Below are 25,635 nucleotides of genomic sequence, written 5' to 3' on the forward strand. Positions count from 1 at the left end.
AGAATAATTGCTAAAGTAATATATTATCAATTTTTTTTTTTCAGACGGAGTTTCCGCTCTTTCGCCCAGGCTGGAGTGCGATGGAGCGATCTCGGCTCATTGCAACCTCCACCTTCCGGTTTCAAGCGATTCTCCTACCTCAGCCTCCTGAGTAGCTGGGATTACAGGCACAGGCCACCACGCCCAACTAATTTTTGTATTTTTAGTAGAGAAGGGGTTTCACCATTTTGGCCAGGTTGGTCTCGAACTCCTGACCTCGTGATCCGCCCGCCGGTGCCTCCCAAATTGCTGGGATTACAGGCGTAAGCCACCGCGCCCGGCCTATTACTAATTTTTTTAAAAAAATCCAGCCTGGATCACAGATGTCAACAGGGCATCTCTACAGGGATGCCTTAATGCTGATAGCTTGGCATGAAAAATACTATTTTGAATAACTCATTCTCTCAATTTTGCTCTTGCCTTGGTCATCTGTATGTCGGTAAATGGTAAAATCACTCTGGACAAAAATCTTAGTCATCTGGATTTCTCTCCTTACTAACCTGAGTCCAAAATATTAGCAGGTCTCTTTGGCTGTACTACCAAAATATCTCCAATTCATCTGCCCCTCACCATTCCACCAATAGCACCCTAGTGTGAACCACCACCATCTCTGGTCTGGGCAACATTTACAATCTAAGTGGATGAAAATATATGATGGAGAATTAGTCATTAGAGATGGACTAGAAGGTCTGAAATATCTTTTGTTTTCTGTTTTGCTTTTTTTTATATACAGTCTTTTAAGACTCTAAAAATGTTAACTTCCTTTTGGAGCAAGAGTTAAGAGTCACTGGTCACATAAATCCAGAGCATACTGACACATTATAGAGCCAATATTTTTGTATTTTTTTATTTGCTTGTTGCTAAGCCCGTAGTTTTTTTTTTTTTTTTTTTAACAGGATGCCATGTATTGGTTCTGTACTTCTAATTAGCTCACAACTCAATTGTTGAGAAATGGTTTGAAGACCATAATGAAAATACTATCAAAACACTGTAGTATCCAATTCTAAGTACAGATGAGGCTTGCTGCCCTTACTGTTCATTAGTGAGAGTCTCCCTCAGAGTCTTATTACCTTTGTATTAACGGAGCTACACAAATCTTAGCTTATATAGAAGCCAATGGTAACACCAATAATGAATGCATTTACACCAGAACCAGCATTTATATGTAGGAAGTTTCCCTGGGCACTGTAAAGTAGAATGTTACTGAAATTCCCACAGTTCTATAAATGAGGAACACTTTGGAACAATTAAAATATTTTGCTTTGATATAAAGAAAAATATAAAAATAAAATATTTTGCTTTGGAAAAACATAGGGATTAAAGGTTTATAACTTAAAAAAGAATTTAAAATGCCATGCAGTGGTGAATTAATGTTAATGTTGATGCTCTTTAGCATTTGGTATGGCAGATACTATGTTAAGTGATTTACATTTGTACTTATATACTCTTCAGGTTGGGACATTCCAGCACTAAGAACGGGACACGGTACAAAGTCTCCATGTTGGTGTTAGAATCAGGTGGACAAGATGGCCCATTCTGTGGACATCAGTCAGCCTCTTTCCCTATCCATTTGTGTCCAAAGGGCCTACGGAAGAAGTGGCCATGGCAGGAGGCATGGAAGCTATGCACGACATTTCATTCACTAAGGCTGATCTGGCTAGATCCACGGCTGAGTGCCCAGTCTGCCATAGAAGAAACCAATGAGCCCACAACATGGCACTACCCTAAAGTCCAGTAGGCACTTGGTTGTTGCTGGTTTTTTTGTTTGTTTGTTTTTGACGTCTGAACTTTTTATTGGCTTCCTGCTCCCCCAAGGGTCCCCTGCTTCTGCTGGCCTAATGTCTCAGAACTTTGGGGTTATTGGTCTCAGACACCACTTTGCCATCCACTCTCCGGTGGGTGGTGGTCTTTTGGATGGTTTGCATGGAGTTGCTGCTGTCCCGGGCATCACTAAGATGTCCTTTCCATCTTCTGGCAGGCGGTGATAGGTGGCGATCTCAGCCTCCAGCTTGACCTTGATGTTCAGCAGAGCCTCCTACTCCCGGGCCTGGCACTGTCCCTCTGCCCAGGTCTGTGCCAGCTCTGACTCCAGGTGCAGAAGGATCCATTGAGCTGCTCCATCTGCAGGGCATAGTGGGCCTCCATCTCCCTCAGGTTGTTCTCCAAGCTGATCTTTGTATTTCTTGTGGAGTCCAGGTCAATCTCCAAGGACTGGACTGTATGTCTCAGCTCTGTGAGCGTCATCTCAGCAGCTCCAACCACAGTGGACTGCTTGGTGACCACTGTGGTGCTCTCCTCAATCAGCTGAGTCCAGTTGTCCAGCTCCTCTCAGTTCTTCTGAGCCAGCTCATCATATTGAATCTGGATTTCTGCCATGATCTTGGCGAGGTCCTGAGATTTGGGAGCATCTACCTCCATGGTCAACCCAGAGCTGGCAATCTGGGCCTGTAAGCCTTTCACTTCTTCTTCACGGTTCTTCTTCATGAGGGGCAGCTCCTCCTTGAGAGCCTCGATATCTGTCTCCAGCTGCAGCCGAGTGACATTGGTGTCATTGATGACATTGCGGAGCCCATGGATGTCGCTCTCCACAGACTGGCACATAGCCAGCTCTGTCTCATACTTGACTCTCAAGTCATCAGTAGCAAGACGGGCATTGTTGATCTGCCGAACAATGCGGGCATTGTCCACAGTATTTGCGAAGATCTGAGCCCTTAGGTCCTCGATGGTCTTGAAGTAATGGCCTCAGTCTCTGACCTGGGGTCCCTTCTTCTCCAGGTACTCCTGGATTTTGCTCTCCAGTTTCCAGTGCTCGGTCTCCGTCTCCAGGCTCCTCACTCTGTCCAGTAGGAGGCCAGGCGGTCATTCAAGCTTTGCATGGTCTCCTTCTCGTTCTGGATGCCTCCCATTCCTGCCAGACCCCTGGCCATTCCCGCGGCCAGGCCCCCCCGACCCTCCACGCCGCTCCGAAGGCTGGCGGAGTGCGACACGGAGATGCGGGAACCAGAGCCCCCGGTGCCTGCATAGACGCTGGCCGCGCTGCTGACTGGCCGGGAGCCATAGCTGCGCACCCGGACTGAGCCCATGGACCGGTAGTTGCTGGAGAAGGTGGAGCGAGTGGTGAAACTCCTGCTGCCCGGGGAGGAGAGCTAGAGGACAGGACTCAGGCTTTGCCGACCTGGTTTTTACTGAAGTAAACACACTAGAACAAAGTTTCCTTCCTTACCCACAATGCTGCTACCAAAATCACTATTCTGTAGGCCTAGGGAATGCCACAAATCACCATGGTTTACTATACAGCATTGCTTCTGGCCAAGGAACTCATCTGACAGCAAATGAATTGTGGCCATTGGCTCATGTTCATGAAACTCACTAATCTTAGTATGCGGAATGATGGAATGGTCTTTTGAAAACTGTTATGATGGCAATCCCTTTGGGAGCAGGCCCATGTCTTCTAAGATGCATATGTGCTGAAAATCAGTAATCAGCATATTTCGCGCACAGTCAGAATTCACAAGTCCAGATATTGTGTAGGAAATGGGAATGGCTCTACTAATCTAGAAGTATTAGTACCAAAGGAGGAACACTTCCACCAAGTAACACACTAATGGTTCTATTAATCTGAGAGATGAGACTGTCAGCTAGCCACTTCACAAATCCTCATGCCGATGAATCAAAAAACAAAAGAATGCTGTATTGGGTAGGCAGATTTATCTTAACAATTAAGGGGAAATTAGATTGGCATCACAAAATGGCAGCAAGGAGGAGTGTGTCTAGAATGCAGTAGATATCCCAAGATGCCTTAGTAATCCCTTATCCTGTAATAAACTTCAGTGGAAAATTACAACAACCCAGTAGAGGCAGGACTGTTAGTGGCTTAGACTTTTCAGGGATTAAGGTTTAGGTCACTCCAGCAGGCAAGAAACCACAACCAGCTGAGATTATTGCTGAGGGCAAAGAGAATGTGAAATGGGTACTAGAAGAATGTAGTTATAAATAACAGCTATGACCATGTAAGCAGCTTTAGAAATAAGCACTGTAAGAAGAGTATTTTCTTATTTTGATACAAATATATTTTTGTATAAGTTAACCAATTTTTTTCAGGCTCCCATTCTCCTACCAAATGTAATATATAATTTGTTGATAGTGTTTAAGTGCTCAGGATTTAAGTCACTGAACATCAAAGAGAGAATATGACTCATCTAGAAGAGAGATGATTATCACCCAAAAAAGGATAAAAGGAGTTTGTTTCCTATCTTTGGGGAGACAGTTATTTTGGACATCTGTCCATTCAAAAAATCAAACAAACCAACAAAAAGACAGTAAACGATAGTGCTGGTGATGACAATGTTCACCACTCATTCATTCATTCCTTAAGCATTTATGGAGCATGTAGCAGAAAAGGGCTGCCCTAAATGCTGGCAGTGCTAAGATAACTAATGCATAACTCCTGTCCCCAAGAAACTGTTTTCCTAGTCTGAAGAGAACACACACAATGGCAGAACTGCCTGAGAAGCATATGCCTATGGGAGGTTTGGGCCAATTGGGCTTTCAGAGACCTGAGGAAATAGTAATTAATTCTCACCAGTAGGCAGGGCATGGTGGCTCATGCTTGTAATCCCAGCATATTGGGAGGCCGAGGCACATGGATCACTTGAGGTCAAGAATAGGAGACCAGCTTGGCCAACATGGTGAAACCCCGTCTCTACTAAAAATACAAAAATTAACCAGGCATGGTGGCTCATGCCTGTAATCCCAGTTACTCAGAGGTTGAGGCAGGAAAATCGCTTGAACCCAGGAGGCGGAGGTTACAGTGAGCCAAGATTGTGCTGTTGCACTCCAGCCTGAGCGACACAGCAAGACTCCATCTGGAAAAACAAAACAAAACTCTCACAGGTAGGAAAGGCAGGCTTACAGAAGTGCTCACATTTGAGCTGAAGCACTGATAGAAGAGCTGGATTCCTGGGTTGGAAAAAGGCTTTTCAGGCATGCGGACAAGCCTGAGCAAAGGCAGAGAGATAGGAAAGCCCCAAAGAAGGTGATGACAGAGTGATGGTGACGATGGGGGAGTAAAAGTGGAGATGCGACCTAAAAAAGCAGAAGCCTGACTAGGGATGGTCTTTCAATGTCATGATACTTTTAGATTTCATGATATAAGCATAAAGAAGTATTGTAGGATTTTAAACATTGAAATGATTAGTATTGTGTTTGGAAGAATAGATGAGATGACAGAAAGACTTAAAGCAGAGATGCCTGTTAGGACCTTAGTGTGGAAGTCCAGATGAGAGAAAGCAAGGGGCTGAGACAGATTGGGAGTGAGGAGAGCAGGGAGGGTGGTCGTAAAGCAAAAACTATAGATCTTTCTGTGCAGACAGAAATATGAGAATTTGATTAAAAATAAATATAGGGCTTGAACCCTCTGGAAAGAGAGGGCACTGATGAAAGTGAACTGTGTAATAATGGTTCCAGGCAACACTACAGCTGTGTCAAACTGCTGGACCAGAGAAGGCTTTTCCTGGAACCAGAGAAGGAGAGTGGGGAAAATGTACAGCAGTAATTCCTTGGATAGCAAGAGGCAGGGTGAGAGCAGAGCTTCCCATCACTCCCAACCCACCCAAGCCTCACAGAGGGGCATGCAAAGAGTGGGAGACAGAGGTTCTGTCACCTGCCTGATGAGAACTATTATTCTAGAAGGACCCTCCAGGAGGGACCTTGGCAGGGTTGGGAAGATGGTCGCTGGAGCATGGGAAGGAGGTTCAGAGTTGATCCAGGAATCGGCAGCATGTGGAGGGTAATAGAAGTCATCACAGTGGAAAAACATGCTTGCACATGAGGAGGAACAGGTCAGGTTTGTTATTGGGAGGGTCATAGACCTCCTTGCAGGGCTGATAAAAGCTATGAACTCTTTCCTAGAAAAATGCATGCACACACACACCAAATGTAGTGTATAATTATAGGAAGTTCACAGAGTAAAGTTAAAAGGGTGAGAGAAGAAAGCTGAAGATGGATGCCTAGGGAATCACCCCCATGATTAAGAGGATACTACAAAGTAAATACAGCAAGATCAAAGGAACAGAAGAGCCAAGGGAGCATAGCAAAGAAGCCTTGGAAAGGGAAGTTTCCAGCATGTCAGATAGAGTGAAACTAAAAGAAGACATTTAGTTTGACAATTAGACAGTGGTGACTTTTGGCCAGTAAGTACAATATATTGTCAAGCACACAGTATTATAATGACTTAAGTTACTGAGCACAGTGCCTGGGACATGGTATCATGATAAACACTTGTAAATATTCGATGAATTAATTCATTAATTTCAGTAGCATGTTGGCAGGAGAAGTCAGATTGCAGAGGGGAAAAGGAGTGATAAGAATTTTAAAAATAATAGTAGTGAATGATTTATGACACCCAACACAGCTAGGTATGAACAGAAGAAGAGAGCTGAAGTGGTAATGACAGAGGTGTTGTTTTTTTTTTTTTTTTTTTGACATGGAGTTTCGCTATTGTTACTCAGACTGGAGTGCAATGGCACAATCTCAGCTCACCGCAACCTCTGCCTTGTGGGTTCAAGCAATTTTCCTGCCTCAACCTCCCAAGTAGCTGGAACTACAGGTGCGCACCACCATGCCCAGCTAATTTTTGTATTTTTAGTAGAGATGGGGTTTCACCTTGTTGACCAGGATGGTCTCGATCTCTTGACCTCGTGATCCACCCGCCTCGGCCTCCCAAAGTGCTGGGATTATAGGCTTGAGCCACCGCGCCTGGCCTGTGACAGAGGTTTTAATGGATGATGAGACTTGGGCATGTTTCTATAAGATGAGAGAAGAAAACTATGGAGAGGAAGGGACCAAAGATGTCAGAGGGAGGGGAAGGAGTTAAGTAACTGAACAAAATTAGGGCTATGGCAAGAGAGTGTGAGACAGGGTTCAACAGGGGTAAAATTAACGTTGGAAAAGATGCATGCCATCTTCTAAAGAGAAGATTAGAGGCATAAGGCAACCAACACTTAGTATCTACTATGCACAGGAGTTGTATTAGGTTGTCTTACTTAATCCATCCAATAATTCTTTGGTGTAGGCACTATTAATTTCATATTTTAGATAAGAAAATTGAGGCTCATAGAAATTGGGCAACATGATCAACTTGACACACCCAGAAACTGACAAAGCTCTGGTTTACCAATTTCAAAGCCCATGCTTTTACATACATTAAAGTTCTGTGGTGCCAAAGATGAAAAGGGAGTTACAGAAGTTCGTATCTGGTAGTTTCTACATTTACAGATATTAGAAGGCTGCTGGGAGTGAGAGTGAGTGTTGAATTAGAGAGGTAAACAGCCACTGTGAAGAATAAATTGTTTTGCAACATTAGGGAACCAGATTTTTAAAAAACACCCACACACGCACATAGATATTAAAAGGTGTTTAAGAAAAATAACCGTAGATCTACACAGTCTTTACCTCACTTGCAAAGCTGTTGCAATTCAACTAAAGAACAGTGTTTTTCTCACAGCTGCCCACATGTAATTCCTTTCTGTGGCCACAGTAGGGCAGGAGTTCTCTTTTATAGGAATCACAGGCCTACATAATTTTATCTTCAACAAAGTGTATTTTTGATACCTTGAGATTTAAAAACTATATTCACAAGCATAATGAAAAGGCAAACTTATTTTAAAAAAACTTGCCTCAATACTGTGATCAAATAAATGCAATTAAACATTACATAAATGGGAAAAGCTGCATCCCACGGCATCCGAACATATCTTTAAAATGCAAATGATTTACTCATTTAATGATGAAAGAAAAACATCTTGTGAAAATGTCATTTTCAGATGAATAAAATATCAAACCCATGGTATTTTTTATATCTAGTTGACTTACAAATACTTTACATATAAGCTTGTAAACTAAAAAAGTGTATTTGGCACTTTTTGGTAATTGAATCTTAAAAATGAGTAAGTTCTAACTTAGCTTTCAAAAGTATACTTATTAGATTTCATTTTTCAATTCAGAAATTTCAAGAGAATTAATAACAAAAATGGTCTACACCACCATTTAACAGACGATTCCGCTTTTTTCTTTTTCGTAGCTGATTTAATGAGATTCCTCTTTTAAAAAAATAAACTTACATGTTTAGAGTTATAAAATACAAAGACTACACAGAATTCAAAAAATACAAAGCGAATGTCATCTTCCCCTTATCTTCTCCCCTGCCCTATTCCTTCTCCCTGAAAGTAACCACTATACTGAACAAACTTCCACTATAAAAGCAGCAAAAAAAAAAAAAAAAAAAAAAAAAAACCAAAAAGAAAGAAAAGAAAGTAACCACTGTTAGATTCTTGTGATTGAAGAATATTTTTCCAAGGAATGTTTTACCCTAAGATTAGGAATGGCATGTAAAACAACATGGTTTAATCACTTCAAAAGAATTTGAACCACAACCCAGGTTGTGATTTGATTGCACATGTGAAATGTGGCAATAGCCTTAGAACCACAGCCCTGAGTAAATGGCCAACTATATCCCCACCGTTCCCACCGACACCCTTCAGAGGGAATGAGAAACCAAAGTACCTACTCATCTCCAGAAATGATCTTTCCAGAGGTAAAATATTTGGGGTATGCTTAAGCAGCAGCTGTTCCTGCTGTCTGCCAGAAGCCCAGAAAAAAAGACCGCTGTCTCCAGGACTGGCAATCTGGTCCTTTGTTACACACTGAGATCAATTTAACAAAACAAAACAAAAATATTCTAGCTTAGAAATGACAAGGAATTTAGCCATACACATGGAAGAGGAAAGTATGTTTTACATACATCCTGAATAAAGTATCTAACTTTTAAAGAATGTTGTAAAACATTTCCATATGTACGTTATATCAAAGTACTTTCCCCAAATTCAGTTGAAAGGAAATACTCTGAGCATTAGGCCCATCAGAAATGATGTCTCCAGTTGTGGTTTTCAGATGCCCTAACATGCATTTGCCCGGAACTAATCAAAGACAGCTTGGTACTTTCAGCCTGTGTGTGTGTGTGTATGTGTGTGTGTAATTCCTTACAAAGAGAAAAAAAATCATTTTGGGTAAAACGTGATACAGGAGGATATCAGTTGATTTTTTGGTTTATTTCCAATAATATCACTGCTCTTCAATCATTCAAAATGAGAAAACTTCATCTGGCCATCTTGATGCACTTTCTGTGTTTCTCTATAAGAAGGTAAAAAGGCAGTTATTGTACTGCAAGCAGGAAAGAGTCTTACTGAGCATCTCTACCATGAACCATGCACTCTGGAAGACACAGGGTATTTCAGCAACCCTCAGAACCTCTGAAATTATGATTATTTATCTTCATTTGTATAGGTGCGGTGACTAAGATATAAAGAAGGTACTAAAATTGCTTAGTCACCTAACTGGTTAATGGTAGACCTATGATTTAAACACTTATTTGTCTAACACCCAATCATACACAGTTTCTACCACATCGTGAAAGGGCAGTTCAAGATCCATTTGGGTGAGAATCAGCTTGGAGATCTGTTACCATGAAAGTTCTTGGCCTGACTTTCAGAGGTTATGATTGAGGACATCTTTGATGGAGCTCGGGAATCTGAATTTTAACAAGTTTCCCAGAAGAATCCTAAGTGAATCTAAAGTATGAGAACCATTAACGATATTGTTAAGCTCGGATTTTTGAAACAGAAAAGGAAATTTCAGAAGACAAACCTCATGGGAGCGTCTGATGTCAATTTCTAAAGATGTGGCACACATTTAGACACAATTTAGACACAATTTCTAAAGTGTGTTCTTCACTGCTGATCCTGTCCTTTGCACTACCCGTTAGCTTTGTGTCACATTGAGTAGACTGATCCTCGACTCCAAAGAGATTGAGTTACCACCTTCCTCTGCTTGAAATTCCTGCTGCAGAAGTCAGTCTTTCAACCCACCACCAGGAATTACAAAACTCAAAATATAAATACTCCCTGAGGAGGGAATACATTGACTCACATGAGCATGTGCATGGGTTTGGGTGCCTTGGGCAAGGGTTCTGGAATTATGTCTAGAAGGAGAGCATACATTTAGGGTTAGCATGTTCTTTGGTCTCCTGAACTCTTTGCTTTTGGGGTGGGGTATCGGCAGGAGAAAGCCAGAGCATCGCCCTCTAAAGGATGGGACCCAGAGGAGAAGCCCTTGTCTGAGGGCCAGACTGGTCCTAGAGATGAATGGTAAGGACCCACACAACCTGGTGCCCCAAGAACTCCCTAACTTCACTTCTGATGCACGTTCCCTGAGTGTCAGCCACAGCACATCCTACTGCCTGCGAACTATTCTCTGCTGGAAAGCTCTCTCCAACATATCCTCAAGGCTACCCTCCTCACTGCCTTCAAGTCTTTGCTTCAATGTCCCCTTCTTGGGGAAGCCTCCTCACACCAGGATATTTAAATTGCATGCAACCCCCTACTTCTTCCCTGCATTCTATTTCTTTGACCTGCTTTCTGTTTTGTGTAACATTTATTGTTCATGTTTTTACTTACTTACCTATTGACATATTATGTATTCCTTCCTTCATTTATTGTCTGTCAGCTCTCACTGGAATGTAATCTCAAGTAAGGCAGAGATTTTTGTCTATTTTGTTCATCTTGGTGCTTACATTAGCAATTTGTACACAGTCAATGAATAATAATACTTGACTCTTTGTGAAGAAATTTTAGAAACCAGGGGCTTGGTGTCTTTCCCTGTCTTATATATAAGGAAACTGTTAAGCATTGGAGCAGGATATCCCGGCTCTCACTGGGAGACAACCTGAACTCAGAGATAATGTCGAGCAGGATGAGGGAGAATAATGACGATTTTCATTTAGCAAACTTATCCTCTTTCTTCTCCCCCAAACTGTCAAAAAAATGAATCATCCTGAGAGGGAAACCCTTGAGAGTGAAGCAGAGAGCACGGTTGAAAAGGCAGCTATCAACGCCTTATCTTATCCATAGGATAAATGAGTGGCAAGACTCCATGCCTTTCTCTTTGGTTCCTTCTCCCTTAAAAATAGAATTGTGGGTACAGAAATGAGATAAGAAAAAAAAAATAGAATTGTGGGGCCAGGAGCGGTGGCTCATGCCTGTAATCCCAGCACTTTGGGAGGACAAGGTGGGTGGATCACCTGAGGTCAGGAGTTCAAGACTAGCCTGGTCAGCATGGTGAAACCCTGTCTCTACTAAAAATACAAAATTAGCTGGGTATGGTAGTACATGCCTGTAATCCCAGCTACTTGGAGGCTGAGGCAGGAGAATTGCTTGCACCTGGGCGGTGGAGGTTGCAGTGAGTTGAGATTGTGCCACTGCACTCCAGCATAGGTGACAGAGCAAGACTCCGTCTCAAAGAAAGAAAAGAATTGTGGGAATTACCAATCAGGAAAATATTTCAACATAAACATATATTAGGTTAAAATTCTAATTTTAATTCTTAAAATACTATGCCTAATACATGTCAAAAAGAAAAAGGGGTGACAGTGGGTCACATTTGTAATTCCATTGCTTTGGCAGGCCAAGGCAGGAGAATCACTTTGAGGCCAGGACTTTGAGATTAGCCTAGGCAACATAGCAAGACTCTTTTTTTTCCTTTGTAAACAAAAACCATTTAAAAAATCAGTCAGGTGTGGCGATACATGCCTATAGTCCCAACTACTTGGAAGGCAGAGGCAGAGGATTGTTTGACTCCGAAAGTTTAAGGTTGCAGTGAGCTAGGATGGCAACCTGTACTCTAGCCCAGTCAACAGAGAAAGATCCTGTCTCTAAAAAAACAAAGCAAAAAAAAAAAAAAAAAAGAAAAAGAAAGAACATAAAACATCCAAATGTTAGAAGAGCTTGTTCCTGTCTTTTTTTTTTTTTTAATGGCTTCTATACCATAAAAAAGAACAAGATCATGTCCTTTGCAGGAATGTGGATGGAGCTGGACGCCAATATCCATAGCAAACTAACACAGGAACAGAAAACCAAATTCTGCATGTTCTCACTTATAAGTGAGAGCTAAATGATGAGAACTCATGGACACTTAGAAAGAAACAACACACACTGGGGCCTATCACAGGGTGGATGGTGGGAGGAGGGAGAGGATGAGGAAAAATCACTAATGAGTACTAGTCTTAATACCTGGGTGATGAAATAATCTTACAACAAACTTCCATGACGCAAGTTTACTTATATGACAAATGTGCACATATACCACTGAACTTAAAAGTTAAACATAAATAAATATTTGAAAAACTCAAAAATGGCTGCTTGTGGAGCTTTTATTTGATATGCTTTAAAGTTGATAAAACAGTTCTCTTTAAAATTATTAAAATTTTCACTCTGTTGGAGATAATATCCTTAGCAAGGATTTACATTTTGAATGAAAGTTTCAGATGACAACCTGAAAATGTGCAAGAGTCTATATAACTTTCCAAATTTTTTAAGGGGTACTAAGCAAAAAGAAATGTTTAAAGATAATTGCACTGTACCATCGTTTTAGTGGTATGCTGATATGTAACAAATCACCTCAAAATTGAGTGGGATTTAAAAAGCAGTCATTTTATTTTTTTCCCACCATCCATTGGGCTGATTAGACTTGACAAGGCAGTTTTCTGCTGGTCTAGCTTGAGGTCTCTCATTCAATTGCAATCTGATGGCAGCTATGGCTGGAAGCAGAGTTGTCTAGAGCAGCTTCCCATACTATGAGCTAAGGACCAAATCTGACCTGACATCAGCTTTTGTAAACAAAACTTTCTTGGAACATAGCCATGACCATTTGTTTATGTATTGTCTATGGCTACTGTCAATCTACAGTGGCAGAATTGAGTAGTTGTGACAGAGAGACCATATGGCCTGTGTCATCTTTATGACTTACACTAAGATGCAAAAAAACAAGTGAATTTTCTTCAAGACCATTTGTTCTTCAGGCAAGTCAAGCTGAAAGCTTATTTTCAACCCCAGAATGAGAGAGTTGAGAGAGTGAAGCCTTCAGGCTATTTGCACAGGCCAATGAATATAGAAGTTGAATGGATATCAAGGGAACTTGGTCAATAAATTTGATCCATTTCCTCCTTAATAGTTAAGTGGTTGGTGACTAAATTATCTAGAGGATTGCATAATTTAAATGTCCCCTAATGCAGAGGAGGATTTATTTGCTCCTAAAACGGTTTAGGAAAGCTTTTCTTTTGCTGGGTCTCCCTTAGGATGGAAAAGTAGCCCTGGGGCCTCACAGGTATACTAAAAGCTATGTGCTGACAGGGATGTTCCTTCTTAGTGATTAACAATTAGTTCACACATTGCAGGTTTATTGGGCTCTAAATATTGACAGTGAATCAGATTGACTGAATACATTTTATTTTTCATACAAGCTATTTCTTAAAGCATTTGCACATGCTGGTTTCTGTCTGGAGTGTTCTCCCTTTTTGTCACCCAGCCAACGCCTACTTATCTTTGTTCTGAGCTTGAACATCACTTTCTCAAAAAAAGCCTGCCTTAACTCCCCCACGAGGTTCTCCCTTTTTGCATTGTTTCACTGCGCTAAGGACTTTCCCTTTGTGACTCTAATCCTAGTGTGTGCAACAAATGCGTTTTTATATTCCCCATTTAACGCTGTCTCTCCTGTGTGTTATGAGGCAGGGGAAGAGTCTTGTCTTCTTTGTTGACTACTTTATTAACACTTACCAAGCAGCACAGTTTCTGGTACATTTTAGTTTCTAATAAATATTTGTTGAGTGAATGAATATTAAAGCAATTATAAAATAACATAAACGTTTGGCAAAAATACATAATCCTTCAGGTTAACCAGAAACATTTAAGATGTTATTTTGTAAACAAAGATATACTAAAAATTATTGAATAGCTAATATTTTGGAAACCCAAAAGCATCTTTTCATGCAAAATTATTGCAGATCTTATCCTTTAATTTAGAAAACGTTAGGGACTGAATGTTTGTGTCCCCCCTCAAAATTTATATGTTGAAATCCTAACTCCCAATGGGATGGCGAGGCTGTGGGGAGGTATTTTAATTAGATCATGAGGGTGGAGTCCTGATAACGAGATTAGTGCCCTTCTAAGAAAAGACATGAGATAGATGATCTCTCCACCTTGTGTGGATAGAGCAAAGAGATGGCCATTTGCAAACCAGGAAGAGACAGGGAATCTGCCAGTGCCTTGATCTTGAACTTCTCAGCTTCCAGAACAGTGAGAAATAAAATGTTAAGTCACTCAGTCTATGGTAGTTTATTAGTGTGAACTAGCTGAGACAGAAATGAAACTCATGAAGGTAGCATTAACTTTTCTTTTTTTTGAGATGGAGTTTTGCTTGTTGCCCAGGCTGTAGTGCAGTGGTGAGATCTCAGCTCACTGCAACCTCCACCTCCTGGGTTCAAGCGATTCTCCTGCCTCAGCCTCCTAAGCTATTGGGATTACAGGCATGCACCACGTCCAACCAATTTTTTGTATTTTTAGTAGAGACGGGGTTTTATCATGTTGGCCGGGCTGGTCTCGAACTCCTGACCTTAGGTGATCTGCCCACCTCAGCCTCCCAAAGGGCAGAGATTACAGGCGTGAGCCACCATGCCCAGCCCAGATTTTTCTACTCTTGGTTTAGAATAGTGTTCATCATATCTAGTTTTCATTGTTTAAGAAGATGAAACTTTACTCTGCAAGATTTTAAATTATTTTCCCCTCCATTCATACAGAGAACTGGTCACACAGAGAACTAGATTTAATAAAAGGTTTGTTTTGGATTTCATAAATCAAACCCCAAACTCTTTACAAAATCAAAGTACTATAACAAAAGTTTGCAAAGTGAAAGTCATTATCAAACATGTACCAGACATATATTAGAGCTCCTGGTACCAAGAGTATCACAACTGTATTAGTTGTGATCATAGACTGTAACTTGAGTCATATCAAGAGATGTGCTTGGTAATATTTCACCTTCAGCTCTCTGGGGGAAAACAGGATTTTGTAGCATTTAGTGATTTCTCAGGTGTAAATACTCTCATCATACCAATCTTAAGGTGCCAACCAGATGTCACTGGATGCAAAGCTGGAAAAAGATGCACACAACTGGCTCTCACAAGCTGAGGTGAGGTAGCTCCAGCATACCAACTTATGTAAACATTTGGAGATTGTTTTTAAGGATAAAGGACCTCCTTCAACCCTCTAATAGAATTAGTAAGCAATTCAATGGAAGGAGAAATAGTAGACTTTAAAAAGAAAACCACTGACTATGTTCACGTCCTTTTAGGAACCTGTCAAGAATACTTTGTCACACACATAGAACTGGATTCAGTAAGAGCTTCATTTTGTTTTTTAAAAAACCGGAATCCACAAGAGTTATAGAATCCATCTGGGTCACTTGGAATGAGTTGTTCCTATCTTCACACCAATCAATGCTGTCTTCGAAATACTGAACTTCAGCACCAGCTTGTGAATTTTTAAAAATCAGCATAAATAGACAAATAAGAATGCTCACTTTCAAACAGAGAAAAATTGGAAATAGCCCAAATGTTGCAAAGAAAGGGAATGTCTAAATTATGGCATGTAGACTTGATACTGCATACAGCTACTAAAATAGTCTTTGAAAAGAAATATAATCACAGGGGTTATATGGGAGGAAAAAAAAAAGAGTTGAAAGTTTATACATGTAGTGTGCTTCCAGTTTTGACTTAAAATGTCTATTTTACTTCTAGAAGACAAAATGGCAAGAAAAACACCCAACTATTAAAAATGACTGAGTAGTGGCTGGGTGTGGTGGCTCTTGTCTGTAAGCCCAGTCGGATCTCCTGTAATCCTGGCACTTTTGGAGGCCAAAGCAGGCAGGTTGCTTGAGCCCAATTTTGAGACCAGCCTAAAAACATGGTGAAACCATTTTGAACAAAAAACAAAAATGAGCCAGGCATGGTGGTGCACTCCTGTAGTCCCTGCTGAGAGGCTGAGGCAGGAGAATCACTTGAGCCCAGGAAATGAAAAATTGCAGCAAGCCAAAACTGAACTCCAGACTGGGCAGTAGGAGTGAAATTTGTCTGAGTTGGCAGAAACACTACATAGTTCCCAAGAAAAATGAGGTATTTTAATATTCTGACCTGGATAATAAATCCAATATAGAACAGAGACTACACCCTTGACCCATGGTTTTGTATACAGCTCATTATCTTGTTAAATAAGGAGTTCTGAGCTCTCCAAGATACCATTTTTGAACTGAAGTGACCTAAAAGAACAAAGGGTTTAAAGATGGCTTTAAAAAGGTTCCATTCCAAGGAAAGAGAATACCAAGGTTTCTATCCTGTGAAACTTGGTGATGTAAACAAGATGCTAAAATAAGAATCAAAGGGATATTAAAGGTTCAGATAGAAGGGCCATTCTCCCCATTCAGCCCACAAAGGGAAGGACATTATGCTCCAGTGCAGTGGGTAGAGCTGTCCCCCCAGAATTCTAGCCATCAGTGACCACCAATTGTTTCTTCAGAAAAAGTAATCCACTGGCCGGACACAGTGGCTCACACCTATAATCCTAGCACTTTGGAAGGTTGAGGCAGACAGATCACCTGAGGTTGAGAGATCGAGACCAGCCTGTCCAACAAACCCTATCACTACTAAAAATACAAAATAAGCCATTCGTGGTGATGCATGCCTGTAATCTCAGCTACTCAGGAGGCTGAAGTGAATCATTTGAACCCAGGAGGTGGGGGCTGCGGAGAGCTGAGATCACGCCACTGCACCCTAGCCTGGGCAAGAAGAGCAAAACCGTCTCAAAAAAAAAAAAAGAAATTCAGAAACAAAATATGTATATCAACACATTACAACACACATTAAAAAAATCATACATACAGCAAGTCTTTTCATTTTTATTACTCAAAGTTTCATTTTTTATTTCGCTTTCTGACTCTGTGCTTGCGCCTTCAACACTTTCACAACGATTTTCTGCTCCTCGATAAGGAAAGCACGCTTGATCCTAGAAAGGAAAACAGCAAAATAATCGTTTCCTTAAAATGAACTTCCATTTTTTATTTAACATAGGGAAGGCAAATATGGTACAAGAACTAAACGAAGCAATCAGGGAACCCAGGAAAGTAAAGGAAACCCACAAACAGAGTAGAGCTGAAATTCATTTAAAGCAAGACAATCCTTCAATTTCATGCCAGTAGTTATCTGGAGACCACTTACGAGAGCTCTAATTTATTGTTAGGATCTACAACACAGTGGTATTTCTTGATTTACAAAAATGTCTTAGAATATTTTAACCATATTTTTGAAAATTCCCAGCAAAAAACAACACAAAAGGGGCTATATGTTAAGAACTAAAATTAAAAGGTAAAGGGACATTAGCAAGAGACGTCTCACCAAGAACAAGGATTTTAGAGCTTGTTTAGGGCCCACTCTACCACGTACTAGCTGCATCATGGAACAAGTTACCTTCTCTATAAAGTACGAAATAGTTCCACACCTGTTTAACGGGGAGATTATGAGGTCAAATCTGGAAAGATTTTCTAGACTTTGAACCTCCATCTAGGAGTGCATTTTACCGTCATTGCTGCATAGGACCTAGCAAAAAGTAGGTCTTTCTAGCATTTGTCAAATCAGAGTTACCAGTAGAGGTTAAAGCACTTCTCTTGCTTCCAGTTAAACCTCCCCCCATCCCATTTCCCATTGGTAACCCTGGTTATCAAATAACCTAGTCCCCAAATTCTGGGTTTTCTAATGTCTTCAAATCTTCCTCATGTAATCGTATCAGACACATACAACTGATGTCACTTAAAAACTCCCTTAACTTACTGAAAGCACAGACCACATGCAGACCTGCTCAGCACCTGATAATGCTGAACCAATAATGCTAATTTCTAGGCTATCCTATAAACCTAAATTCAAATCTTCAAAGGCCTGAGAATTATATAAATGTATCTATCCATCTGATTTTATGTTTAGCAAAGTTTTAGAACCAAAGACTGAGGGATAAAAGCCAAACTTCTTTAGCTTAAAACTCATGACTTATCTCCAATGTACATTTCCATTTCTCACCCACAATGTGCCAGATCAATCTGTACTTTCCTTGCCTGGAATGCCCTCTCTGGCTTTTGTCCAAAATTTACCCATCATTAGGTTCCAGCTCAAATGCCATTCCCAGCTATTTGCAAGTAATTTTTCCTTTAAACGTCAATCATAGTTAAGCTTTGCCGTACATTACAGAAGCTATATTTATCCTCCACTTGTATTAATGTAGCATCTCTTACTGTTCTCTTACAAACGACCTCCTAAAATGCAGAATGAAGACTACCAGGTTTTGGTGTCTAAAGATCTGTTTTAGAAACTCAGCTAGGATTCGGTGTGGTGGCTCAGACCTGTAATCCCAGGTGTGATTTGGGAGGCCAAGGCGGGTGGATCACCCGAGATCAGGAGTTCGAGCCAGCCTGGACAACATAGCAAAACTCTGTCTCTACTAAAAATACAAAAATATCAGCCAGGCGTGTTGGCGGACACCTGTAATTCCAGCTACTCAGGACACTGAGATTGCAGTGAGCCAAGATCACACCATTTCACTCCAGCCTGAGCGACAGAGTGAGACTGTCTCCCAAAAACAGAAAACAAAAAACGAACAAACAAAAAAAACAAAACACCTTAGCCAGACCCCTTTATAGAACTAGCTAAGTAAATCAGAGGCAAAACTATTTCGAATCAGTTTCTTTACTTCTGAAAATGAACCACCTCTCAATTCCTTCCACTGATACCTTCTTTGGAAGCATTTTAATGTAGCCAATAGCAAGGTCTTTAGCCAGGCGCAGTTGCTTATGTCTGTAATCCCAACACTTTAGGAGGCTGAGGTGGGCAGATCACTCAGGCCCAGGAGTTTGAGGCCGGTCTGGCCCATGTTTTAAGTCTTGTTTTCCTCACCAAAAAACAAACACCAGGAATAGAAACTTTCCTGATTGCCTTGTTTTTTGTCATGTAAATGTTACCACCATAAATCCCATAGCTAAATTCCTTCTCATAACCAACGTGAGCAGACTACCCACAACACTCTCCTCTTTCCCTAACCAGTCTTCGGTCTTAAAGCAAGTGCCACTTCCTCTCCTTCACAAAGAGAAATGTTATGTTCCAAACATTCATCTTTTGTAAAAGGAATGACTTCACCACCCATCCTGCGGCAGTTTGTTTCTGGCACACCAAAGGGTTCTCCTGTCCTGCTCAAAGTCCATCAATTCTCACATTCTAAACAATTAAGCTGGCCAGGCGTGGTGGCTCACACCTGTAATCCCAATGCTTTGGGAGGCTGAGGCAGGAGAATCACTTGAACCCAGGAGGAGGTTGCAGCGAGCCAAGATCAAGCTACTGCACTCCAGCCTGGGCGACAGAGCAAGACTCTGTCAAAAAAAAAAAAAAAAAAAAAAAAGTCAACCTACTTTTCATTCTGTAAAGCCCCTCATAATCTGGCTTTTCTAGTGTTGTTGTCCATTATCTCCTGCAACCCTATGCTTCAGGCACATGAGAACACACACACACAACTATTTCATTCCTATACTTTTAACACCTTCCACACTCCATCTGTGTCCAAAGCACTAACAGAGATTTGCTCACCCACCACCACAACAAAACCAAGTTCCTTTTAACCTCTACATCTAGCATACAGATGTCCTCAAATTGTTACTCTGAATATTATTTACTGCTTTGTGCAGCATCAATTATCCATAGTTGAGGAAGGATTCTAAAGTATGCAACTGGTTTAAAATGAGTCATTTCACCAATCTTCTACTGATTAGCAGACAGTATAACACACAAACCCACAAATTTGCTGAAGAAAGCCCATTTAAGCATTTAACGTACCTGTCACGAACACATTTAGCACACATGGAACCACCATAGGCCCTGCTGACATGTTTCTTTGTTTTGGACAATCTCATAAGAACTTTAGGTCTTACAGCACGAACCTACATAATAAAAACACTAAGATTATTTTGTCATGCTTTAACAGAAATTTTCCTACATTTTGTTAAGTGTTAAAGGCAAGTTTAAAGCAGGTTACAAAGGGAAACAGTGTACTGATTTATCTGAAAGGCATTTCACTACATTTCTCAGATTGTTTTAAAAGTCTACATTCTTGGCAGATATTGGATCACGGATGTTTGGTGATTCCCAACCCTCTTAGTGGTAACCGCTCCTTGACTCATTCCATTATCAAAGGATGAAATCTCAACAAGTTCAAGCCTTGTTAGGCCGCTGACAGTAAAAGTTACACTTACTCCTCGAAGCCTGCCTGGGCATACACCACATGCTGATTTTGGTGCTTTCCCAACCTTCTTGGTATAAAGGTATACAATTCTATTACCAGGGGTCCGGGACCTAGAAAGTCAAACAGTCAGTAGGTCAGCATTTTGTAGAGTAAATGTCAATATATACTTAAAATTTTTAGAAACACTTACAGCCTAGTTTTGTTAGAGGCAGTATTGTAGGAAAGCCTACGTCGGTATGTCAAACGCTGGACCATTCTGAGTGCCTAAATTAAGAATAGAATAACATCAAATATTTCCATTGTAAAAACAGTATCTCAAAACAGCATCACATGGTCTATTTCATCCACATATATATTCCTGTACGCAACACCCATATACATATATTTTTGAGACGGAGCTCTTGTTGCCACGACTGGAGTGCAATGGCGCAATCTCAGTTCATCACAACCTCCGCCTCCTGGGTTCAAGTGATTCTCCTGCATCAGCCTCTCTGGTAGCTAGGATTACAGGCATGTGCCACCTCGACCGGCTCATTTTGTATTTTTAGTAGAGACGGGATTTCTCCATGTTGGTTAGGCTGGTCTGGAACTCCTGACCTCAGGTGATCCACCCACCTCAGCCTCCCAAAGCACTGGGATTACAGGTGTGAGCCACCGCACCCAGCTTGTAACACCCATCTATTAAGATGTCTTATTTACGTAAGATTCCACATTTTAAAACTACTTGTATTTAAAGGTGACTGATAAACAAGAGGCCAAAAATGTTAGCTTTCCTGATGGTAATCAAATGTGGCACTTAACATTCTGAGCACCAGGCTCCTTTCTCTCAGTCTCATTTTGTTTGGAGTGGTGTCCAGAAAAGTGCTACGAGGCCAGCTGGAGAAACACTGCTTTAAACAAAGAGCACAAGTGAGCTCTGAAGTCTAATCCTTAGCTATGCCATTTATTGGGAATACACAGGACAAGGAGCCAGCCTCCTTCTCTCTGAAAAGGGATTTCTGCTTACTTTATAGAGCTGTCATTAGGATCAAATGTGAGTTATCCCTCCCAACACAATGCTAGGCACATTTTCAGGGTTCAGTGTCTTGCCCCAAAGCACCACCTGAGTAAAGGCATACCCTTTAATACTAATTTTGACATTACAGAAGTGTCTTTGGGTTATGGCACTTGCTTTCTTCCCACTTAGCAACTGGAACAACTTGAGGTTATTTAGCAAATAGGTAACAGATATGCATGTGAGCAACTTCGTCAAGTGAACTAACCAAAGTAAAACATAATCCATACTTGAACTAAAATCTTCCCACTTCATACCTTGCAACACTTCATTTCATAACAATATTGTTACTGAAACGAAAACAGCCTACATTTGTTGTCACAAGCCTCTTACTAAAATTAAACTAAAACAAAACTACCAGAGACCAAAACTTGACACGTAAGGCCAGTACGAGTGATTTATGAAGCCACTATTCTGTTTGCATCTCCAAAAGCACAATGGAAACATCTAACACATTTTTCTCTTCCTTGACATGAGCCTTGGAAACAGAAGCCAAATAGCGAAACCTCCATCCGAACTTGCCGGTCCCTGCCCTCCCGAAGACTGAGAACATGTACAGGCGTGCTGTGAAAACGTGGTTGTAAAATCTGAAAACGTTCGGCGATTTCCCAGTCTCAAACCGCCGGACCACAACTCGTTTGTCTCCAAACGCTGCACTTGGAAGGCAGCAAAGTCCAGAGTGGCGAGCTCTGGCTACTCACGGCTTTGGAGAGGCCTCCAGGAAGAAGGCATTTCCGAAGATCAAAGAAAGAAATTTCCTCACCACCAACCTCCCTCGTATGGCGCTTGCCCCTATGCCAGCTCTAAAGACTGCTCCTGAGAGCTCTAGGCTTCCTCAGCTCCTCGGATGGCAGCCGATTGTGAAGGAAATAAAGACAGGGAAAACAGAACACCGACCATACCTGCACACAACGTCCCCGGAAGAGGAAGAAGAAAGCCTTTGCGAGTTCAAAGGTCAAATAGAATTGCGCAGGACAGGAAGTTGCGTCAGAACCAGCGGAGTGGTGGAGAGAGCGCATCCATGTTGTACGGAAGGCGATGCACCTCTCCTCCGTGGGCGGAGATGCAGGCAACCATCGTGCCGCCCCTCTGTGGGCTGGGCTGCACACTAGCTGTCTACATCAAGGCCACGCAGTAATCTATTGGAAATCGCTGTAGAAACAAACGCAAAGGACAAGCTGCAAAGGACAGAGGTGGGACACAATCAACTTCTTCGTTGTCATGGACGCTACACGTTTAATCTCAAGGGTGCCAGCTTTGGCGTTAGACCCGGGAGTTTAAATCCAAGCTCTTGACATTTATCGTTAAGAGACCTTCGAGGACCTTCCCTTCTTTAACTTTCTCTTCTCTTTCCTTGTCATATACTCAGAGCACAAGCTTTACAAACAAATTGGGATTTTAGTCCAGTGTCTGCTAATTATTAGCCGTGCTACTTTGAGCAAGCCCTTAAATCTCTAAAAGGAAGATATTAGGAACTACCCTGCCGTGTTATGTCAGGATCAAAGTCATTTTGAAGGTAAAGCACTTAGCACAGGGTCTTATAGAGAGGAAGTGCTCAGTAAATGGTGGCTAATCTTATGATTATGTACAAAGAGCGACTTGAGGCTTTTCATGGGTGGTAAAGTTTAACCTTTAAAATAGTACGTAAAATTTTACATTAAGTGCGTGTGTGTATTTTTCTGAGAAGAGGATCCCTGGCTTTCATCACCTTGTCAAAGGAATTCATGACCTCTAAAAAAGTAAAGAACTCTTTGCCTGGACTATAAGCGAGAATGCTAAAAGAGGCCTTTAAATTTTTAATATTAGATTAGGTTCCCTGGAAACACCTCAGAGAGGCTTGAGTGTTGGTTTATGGGGAGTGCTCTTAAAATGCTCCTCCAGGGAGATGAGAAAGGCAGGGTCAGGTGATGCACAACGTGGTTGCAGCGGCCTCAGCTGTTCCAACAGGGAGCTCTGGAATTAGTTGTCTCAAACAAGCAAGGAAGCTCTGCCTTTGTGCTCCCACATCAGCCACTTCTTGGCACGCTGACCATGGGTGAAGCACTTTCCTGAAGCTGAAGGTGACATCCAGTGAGGAAAGGAGCCGTGAGGCAGCTACATTGCCCCAGAAGAGAGGATTGGGATAGAGTATCCCAGTACCCACTCAAGTTTCCTTCTAGGATTTCTAATCCGTGTAGCAAAGCAAGAAAGCAGGCAAGTGACTGAGGGCATATAGTCAGTCTTGAACTGTGAGGCTTTTTTTTTTTTTTTTTTTTTGAGACACAGTTTCGCTCTTGTTACCCAGGCTGGAGTGCAATGGCGCGATCTCGGCTCACTGCAACCTCCGCCTCCTGGGTTCAGGCAATTCTCCTGCCTCAGCCTCCCGAGTAGCTGGGATTACAGGCACACGCCACCATGCCCAGCTAATTTTTTGTATTTTTTTTTTTTTTAGTAGAGACGGGGTTTCACCATGTTGACCAGGATGGTCTCGATCTCTTGACCTCGTGATCCACCCGTCTCGGCCTCCCAAAGTGCTGGGATTACAGGCTTGAGCCACCGCACCCGGCCACTGTGAGGCTTTTTAATTCTATCAAGCTTCACATCACTGCCATCTTTGTCACAACACCAGATGGAAGGCTCTGGTTATAGCCTTCCCTCTGCTCACTCTCAAATAGCTGCTTCCCTCCTTTCCAGTCCTTTGATTTTTGTCCTCTGAAATCCTTTTCGTCTCTGTGCCAGGCATTGAGATGGAAGCTGGCATGGAGAGATAAATGTGGTTTTTGAATAAATGCACTAATGAATGTATTTACTTGCAATATAGTCTCTATATTTTAAGAGAGACTTTGCAGAGCAGAAGAGAACAGGAGAGGGAGACTTTGGCACACTATATTGTTGTTTACATCTGTCTGTGCCTTCCGCCATCCCAGTAGATAGGAATAGTGGTCCCATTATTGCAGTTTTCCCTTAAGGTACTTAACCCAGTTCCATAATACAATTTTTCCCTCTCTTTCAATTTGTGTTTGTGTTCTTGCTTGATCAGTCTTGGCAGAGACATGGCCATCTTATTAAAATCTTCAAAGACAGCCAGGTGCAGTGTGGCTCACGCCTGTTAATCCTAGCACTTCAGGAGGCTGACACACAAAGATCTCCTGAGACCTGGAGTTGAAGATCAGCCTGGGCAACATAGTGAAATGCCATCTCGACAAAAAAATTTTTTTTAATTAGCCGGGTGTAGGCTGGGTGCATTGGCTCATGCCAATATTGTATGACCAATATGGTGAAACCCTATCTCTACTAAAAATACAAAAATTAGCCAGGTGTGGTGGTGTGCACCTATAGTCTCAAGCAGGAGAATTGCTTGAACCCAGGAGGCGGAGGTTGCAGTGAGGCTGGATTGCACCATTGCACTCCAGCCTGGGCAACAAAGCGAGACTCAGTATAAAAATAAATAAATAAATAAATAATAAAAAAAGTTATCCAGGTGTTGTAGCACTCATTTAGTCCCACCTAATCAGGAAGCTGAGGCTGGAGGATCACTTGAGCCTAGAAGGTTGAGGCTGCAGTGAACCATGATTGTGCCACTATACTCCAGCCTGGGTTGGGCAACAGAATGAGATCCTGTCTCAAAAATAATAATAATGGTAATAATAATCGATGTATGAAACTTTGTTATGTGACAAAGGTAATATATCAGATTGGTGGGGAAAGATTGGTGACTATTCAGTAAATGAAGTTGGGAAAAATGATTATACATACGAAAAGAAAAATATTGTATTCTTAAGTCACTCTATACAGAAAAAAAACCTTAAATAAGTCAACAATAAGGCTTTAATCTATTAGGAAATGTAGGTGAATATCTTATAGGTCTTGGAGTAGAAAAGGATTTTTAAAACAAGACACAAAAAGCACAAACTCAGAAAAACCAATAAATCTGACCACATTATTCTAATTGTAGAAGGGTGTTATAATTTAAAGAAAAAAGAAAAAAAGAAAAGAAAAATTAAAAAAAAACAACAGAAAAAGAATGTAACTGCATTACAATTAATAGCTTTTATCAAAGAAAGAAAAACAAAAAACCCTTGAATAAGCAAATGTTAAACCTCGAAGGTTTCCAGTCCAAGCCAAAAAAAATTACGATAGGTTCACCTTATTTTAATTTTACAAAAATTGGTAAAATACCTAGTAAACACACACCAAAATTAATGAACAGAGAATATTGAGAGATTAATAAAAATATGAGGATCTTTAGGTCGAGCACTGTGGCTCATGCCTATAATCCCAGCACTTTGGGAGGCTGAGGCGCATGGATTGCTTGAGGGCCAGGAGTTTGAGACTAGCCTGGCCAACATG

At 41.3% G+C, this 25,635-nt stretch overlaps 1 protein-coding gene and 1 long non-coding RNA gene across 7 annotated transcripts in view; one reads left to right on the top strand and one right to left on the bottom strand.

Annotated features, from left to right (window-relative positions):
- Nucleotides 1-13,673: 13,673 nt before the first annotated feature.
- RPL34 (ribosomal protein L34) overlaps nucleotides 13,674-25,635 on the bottom strand; it is a 45,507-nt gene continuing 33,545 nt past the window's right edge. Inside the window, exons 2-6 of one of the 4 annotated variants that reach the window (XM_003732452.5) lie at nucleotides 22,209-22,484; nucleotides 20,443-20,516; nucleotides 20,263-20,362; nucleotides 19,847-19,950; nucleotides 13,674-16,982 (exon numbers count right to left, since the gene is read on the bottom strand). In XM_003732452.5, coding sequence (XP_003732500.2) covers nucleotides 16,898-16,982; nucleotides 19,847-19,950; nucleotides 20,263-20,362; nucleotides 20,443-20,516; nucleotides 22,209-22,325 — 480 coding nt within the window. In that variant the 5' untranslated portion in view covers nucleotides 22,326-22,484 and the 3' untranslated portion in view covers nucleotides 13,674-16,897. Of the gene's footprint in view, nucleotides 16,983-19,846; nucleotides 19,951-20,262; nucleotides 20,363-20,442; nucleotides 20,517-22,007; nucleotides 22,485-25,635 lie in introns of those variants that run through there. The other 3 variants (XM_008992867.4, XM_008992868.4, XM_008992869.5) reach the window with 3 other exon arrangements.
- Nucleotides 22,293-25,635, top strand: part of LOC103791908 (uncharacterized) — a 107,783-nt gene continuing 104,440 nt past the window's right edge. For all 3 annotated transcript variants that reach the window (XR_008480122.2, XR_008480123.2, XR_004740741.3), the window contains exon 1: nucleotides 22,293-22,499. This is a non-coding gene — a long non-coding RNA (uncharacterized LOC103791908). The remainder of the gene's footprint in view (nucleotides 22,500-25,635) is intronic.

The sequence above is a fragment of the Callithrix jacchus genome, chromosome 3 (assembly GCF_049354715.1).
Source record: "Callithrix jacchus isolate 240 chromosome 3, calJac240_pri, whole genome shotgun sequence".
In the NCBI taxonomy this organism is placed as follows: domain Eukaryota; kingdom Metazoa; phylum Chordata; class Mammalia; order Primates; family Cebidae; genus Callithrix; species Callithrix jacchus.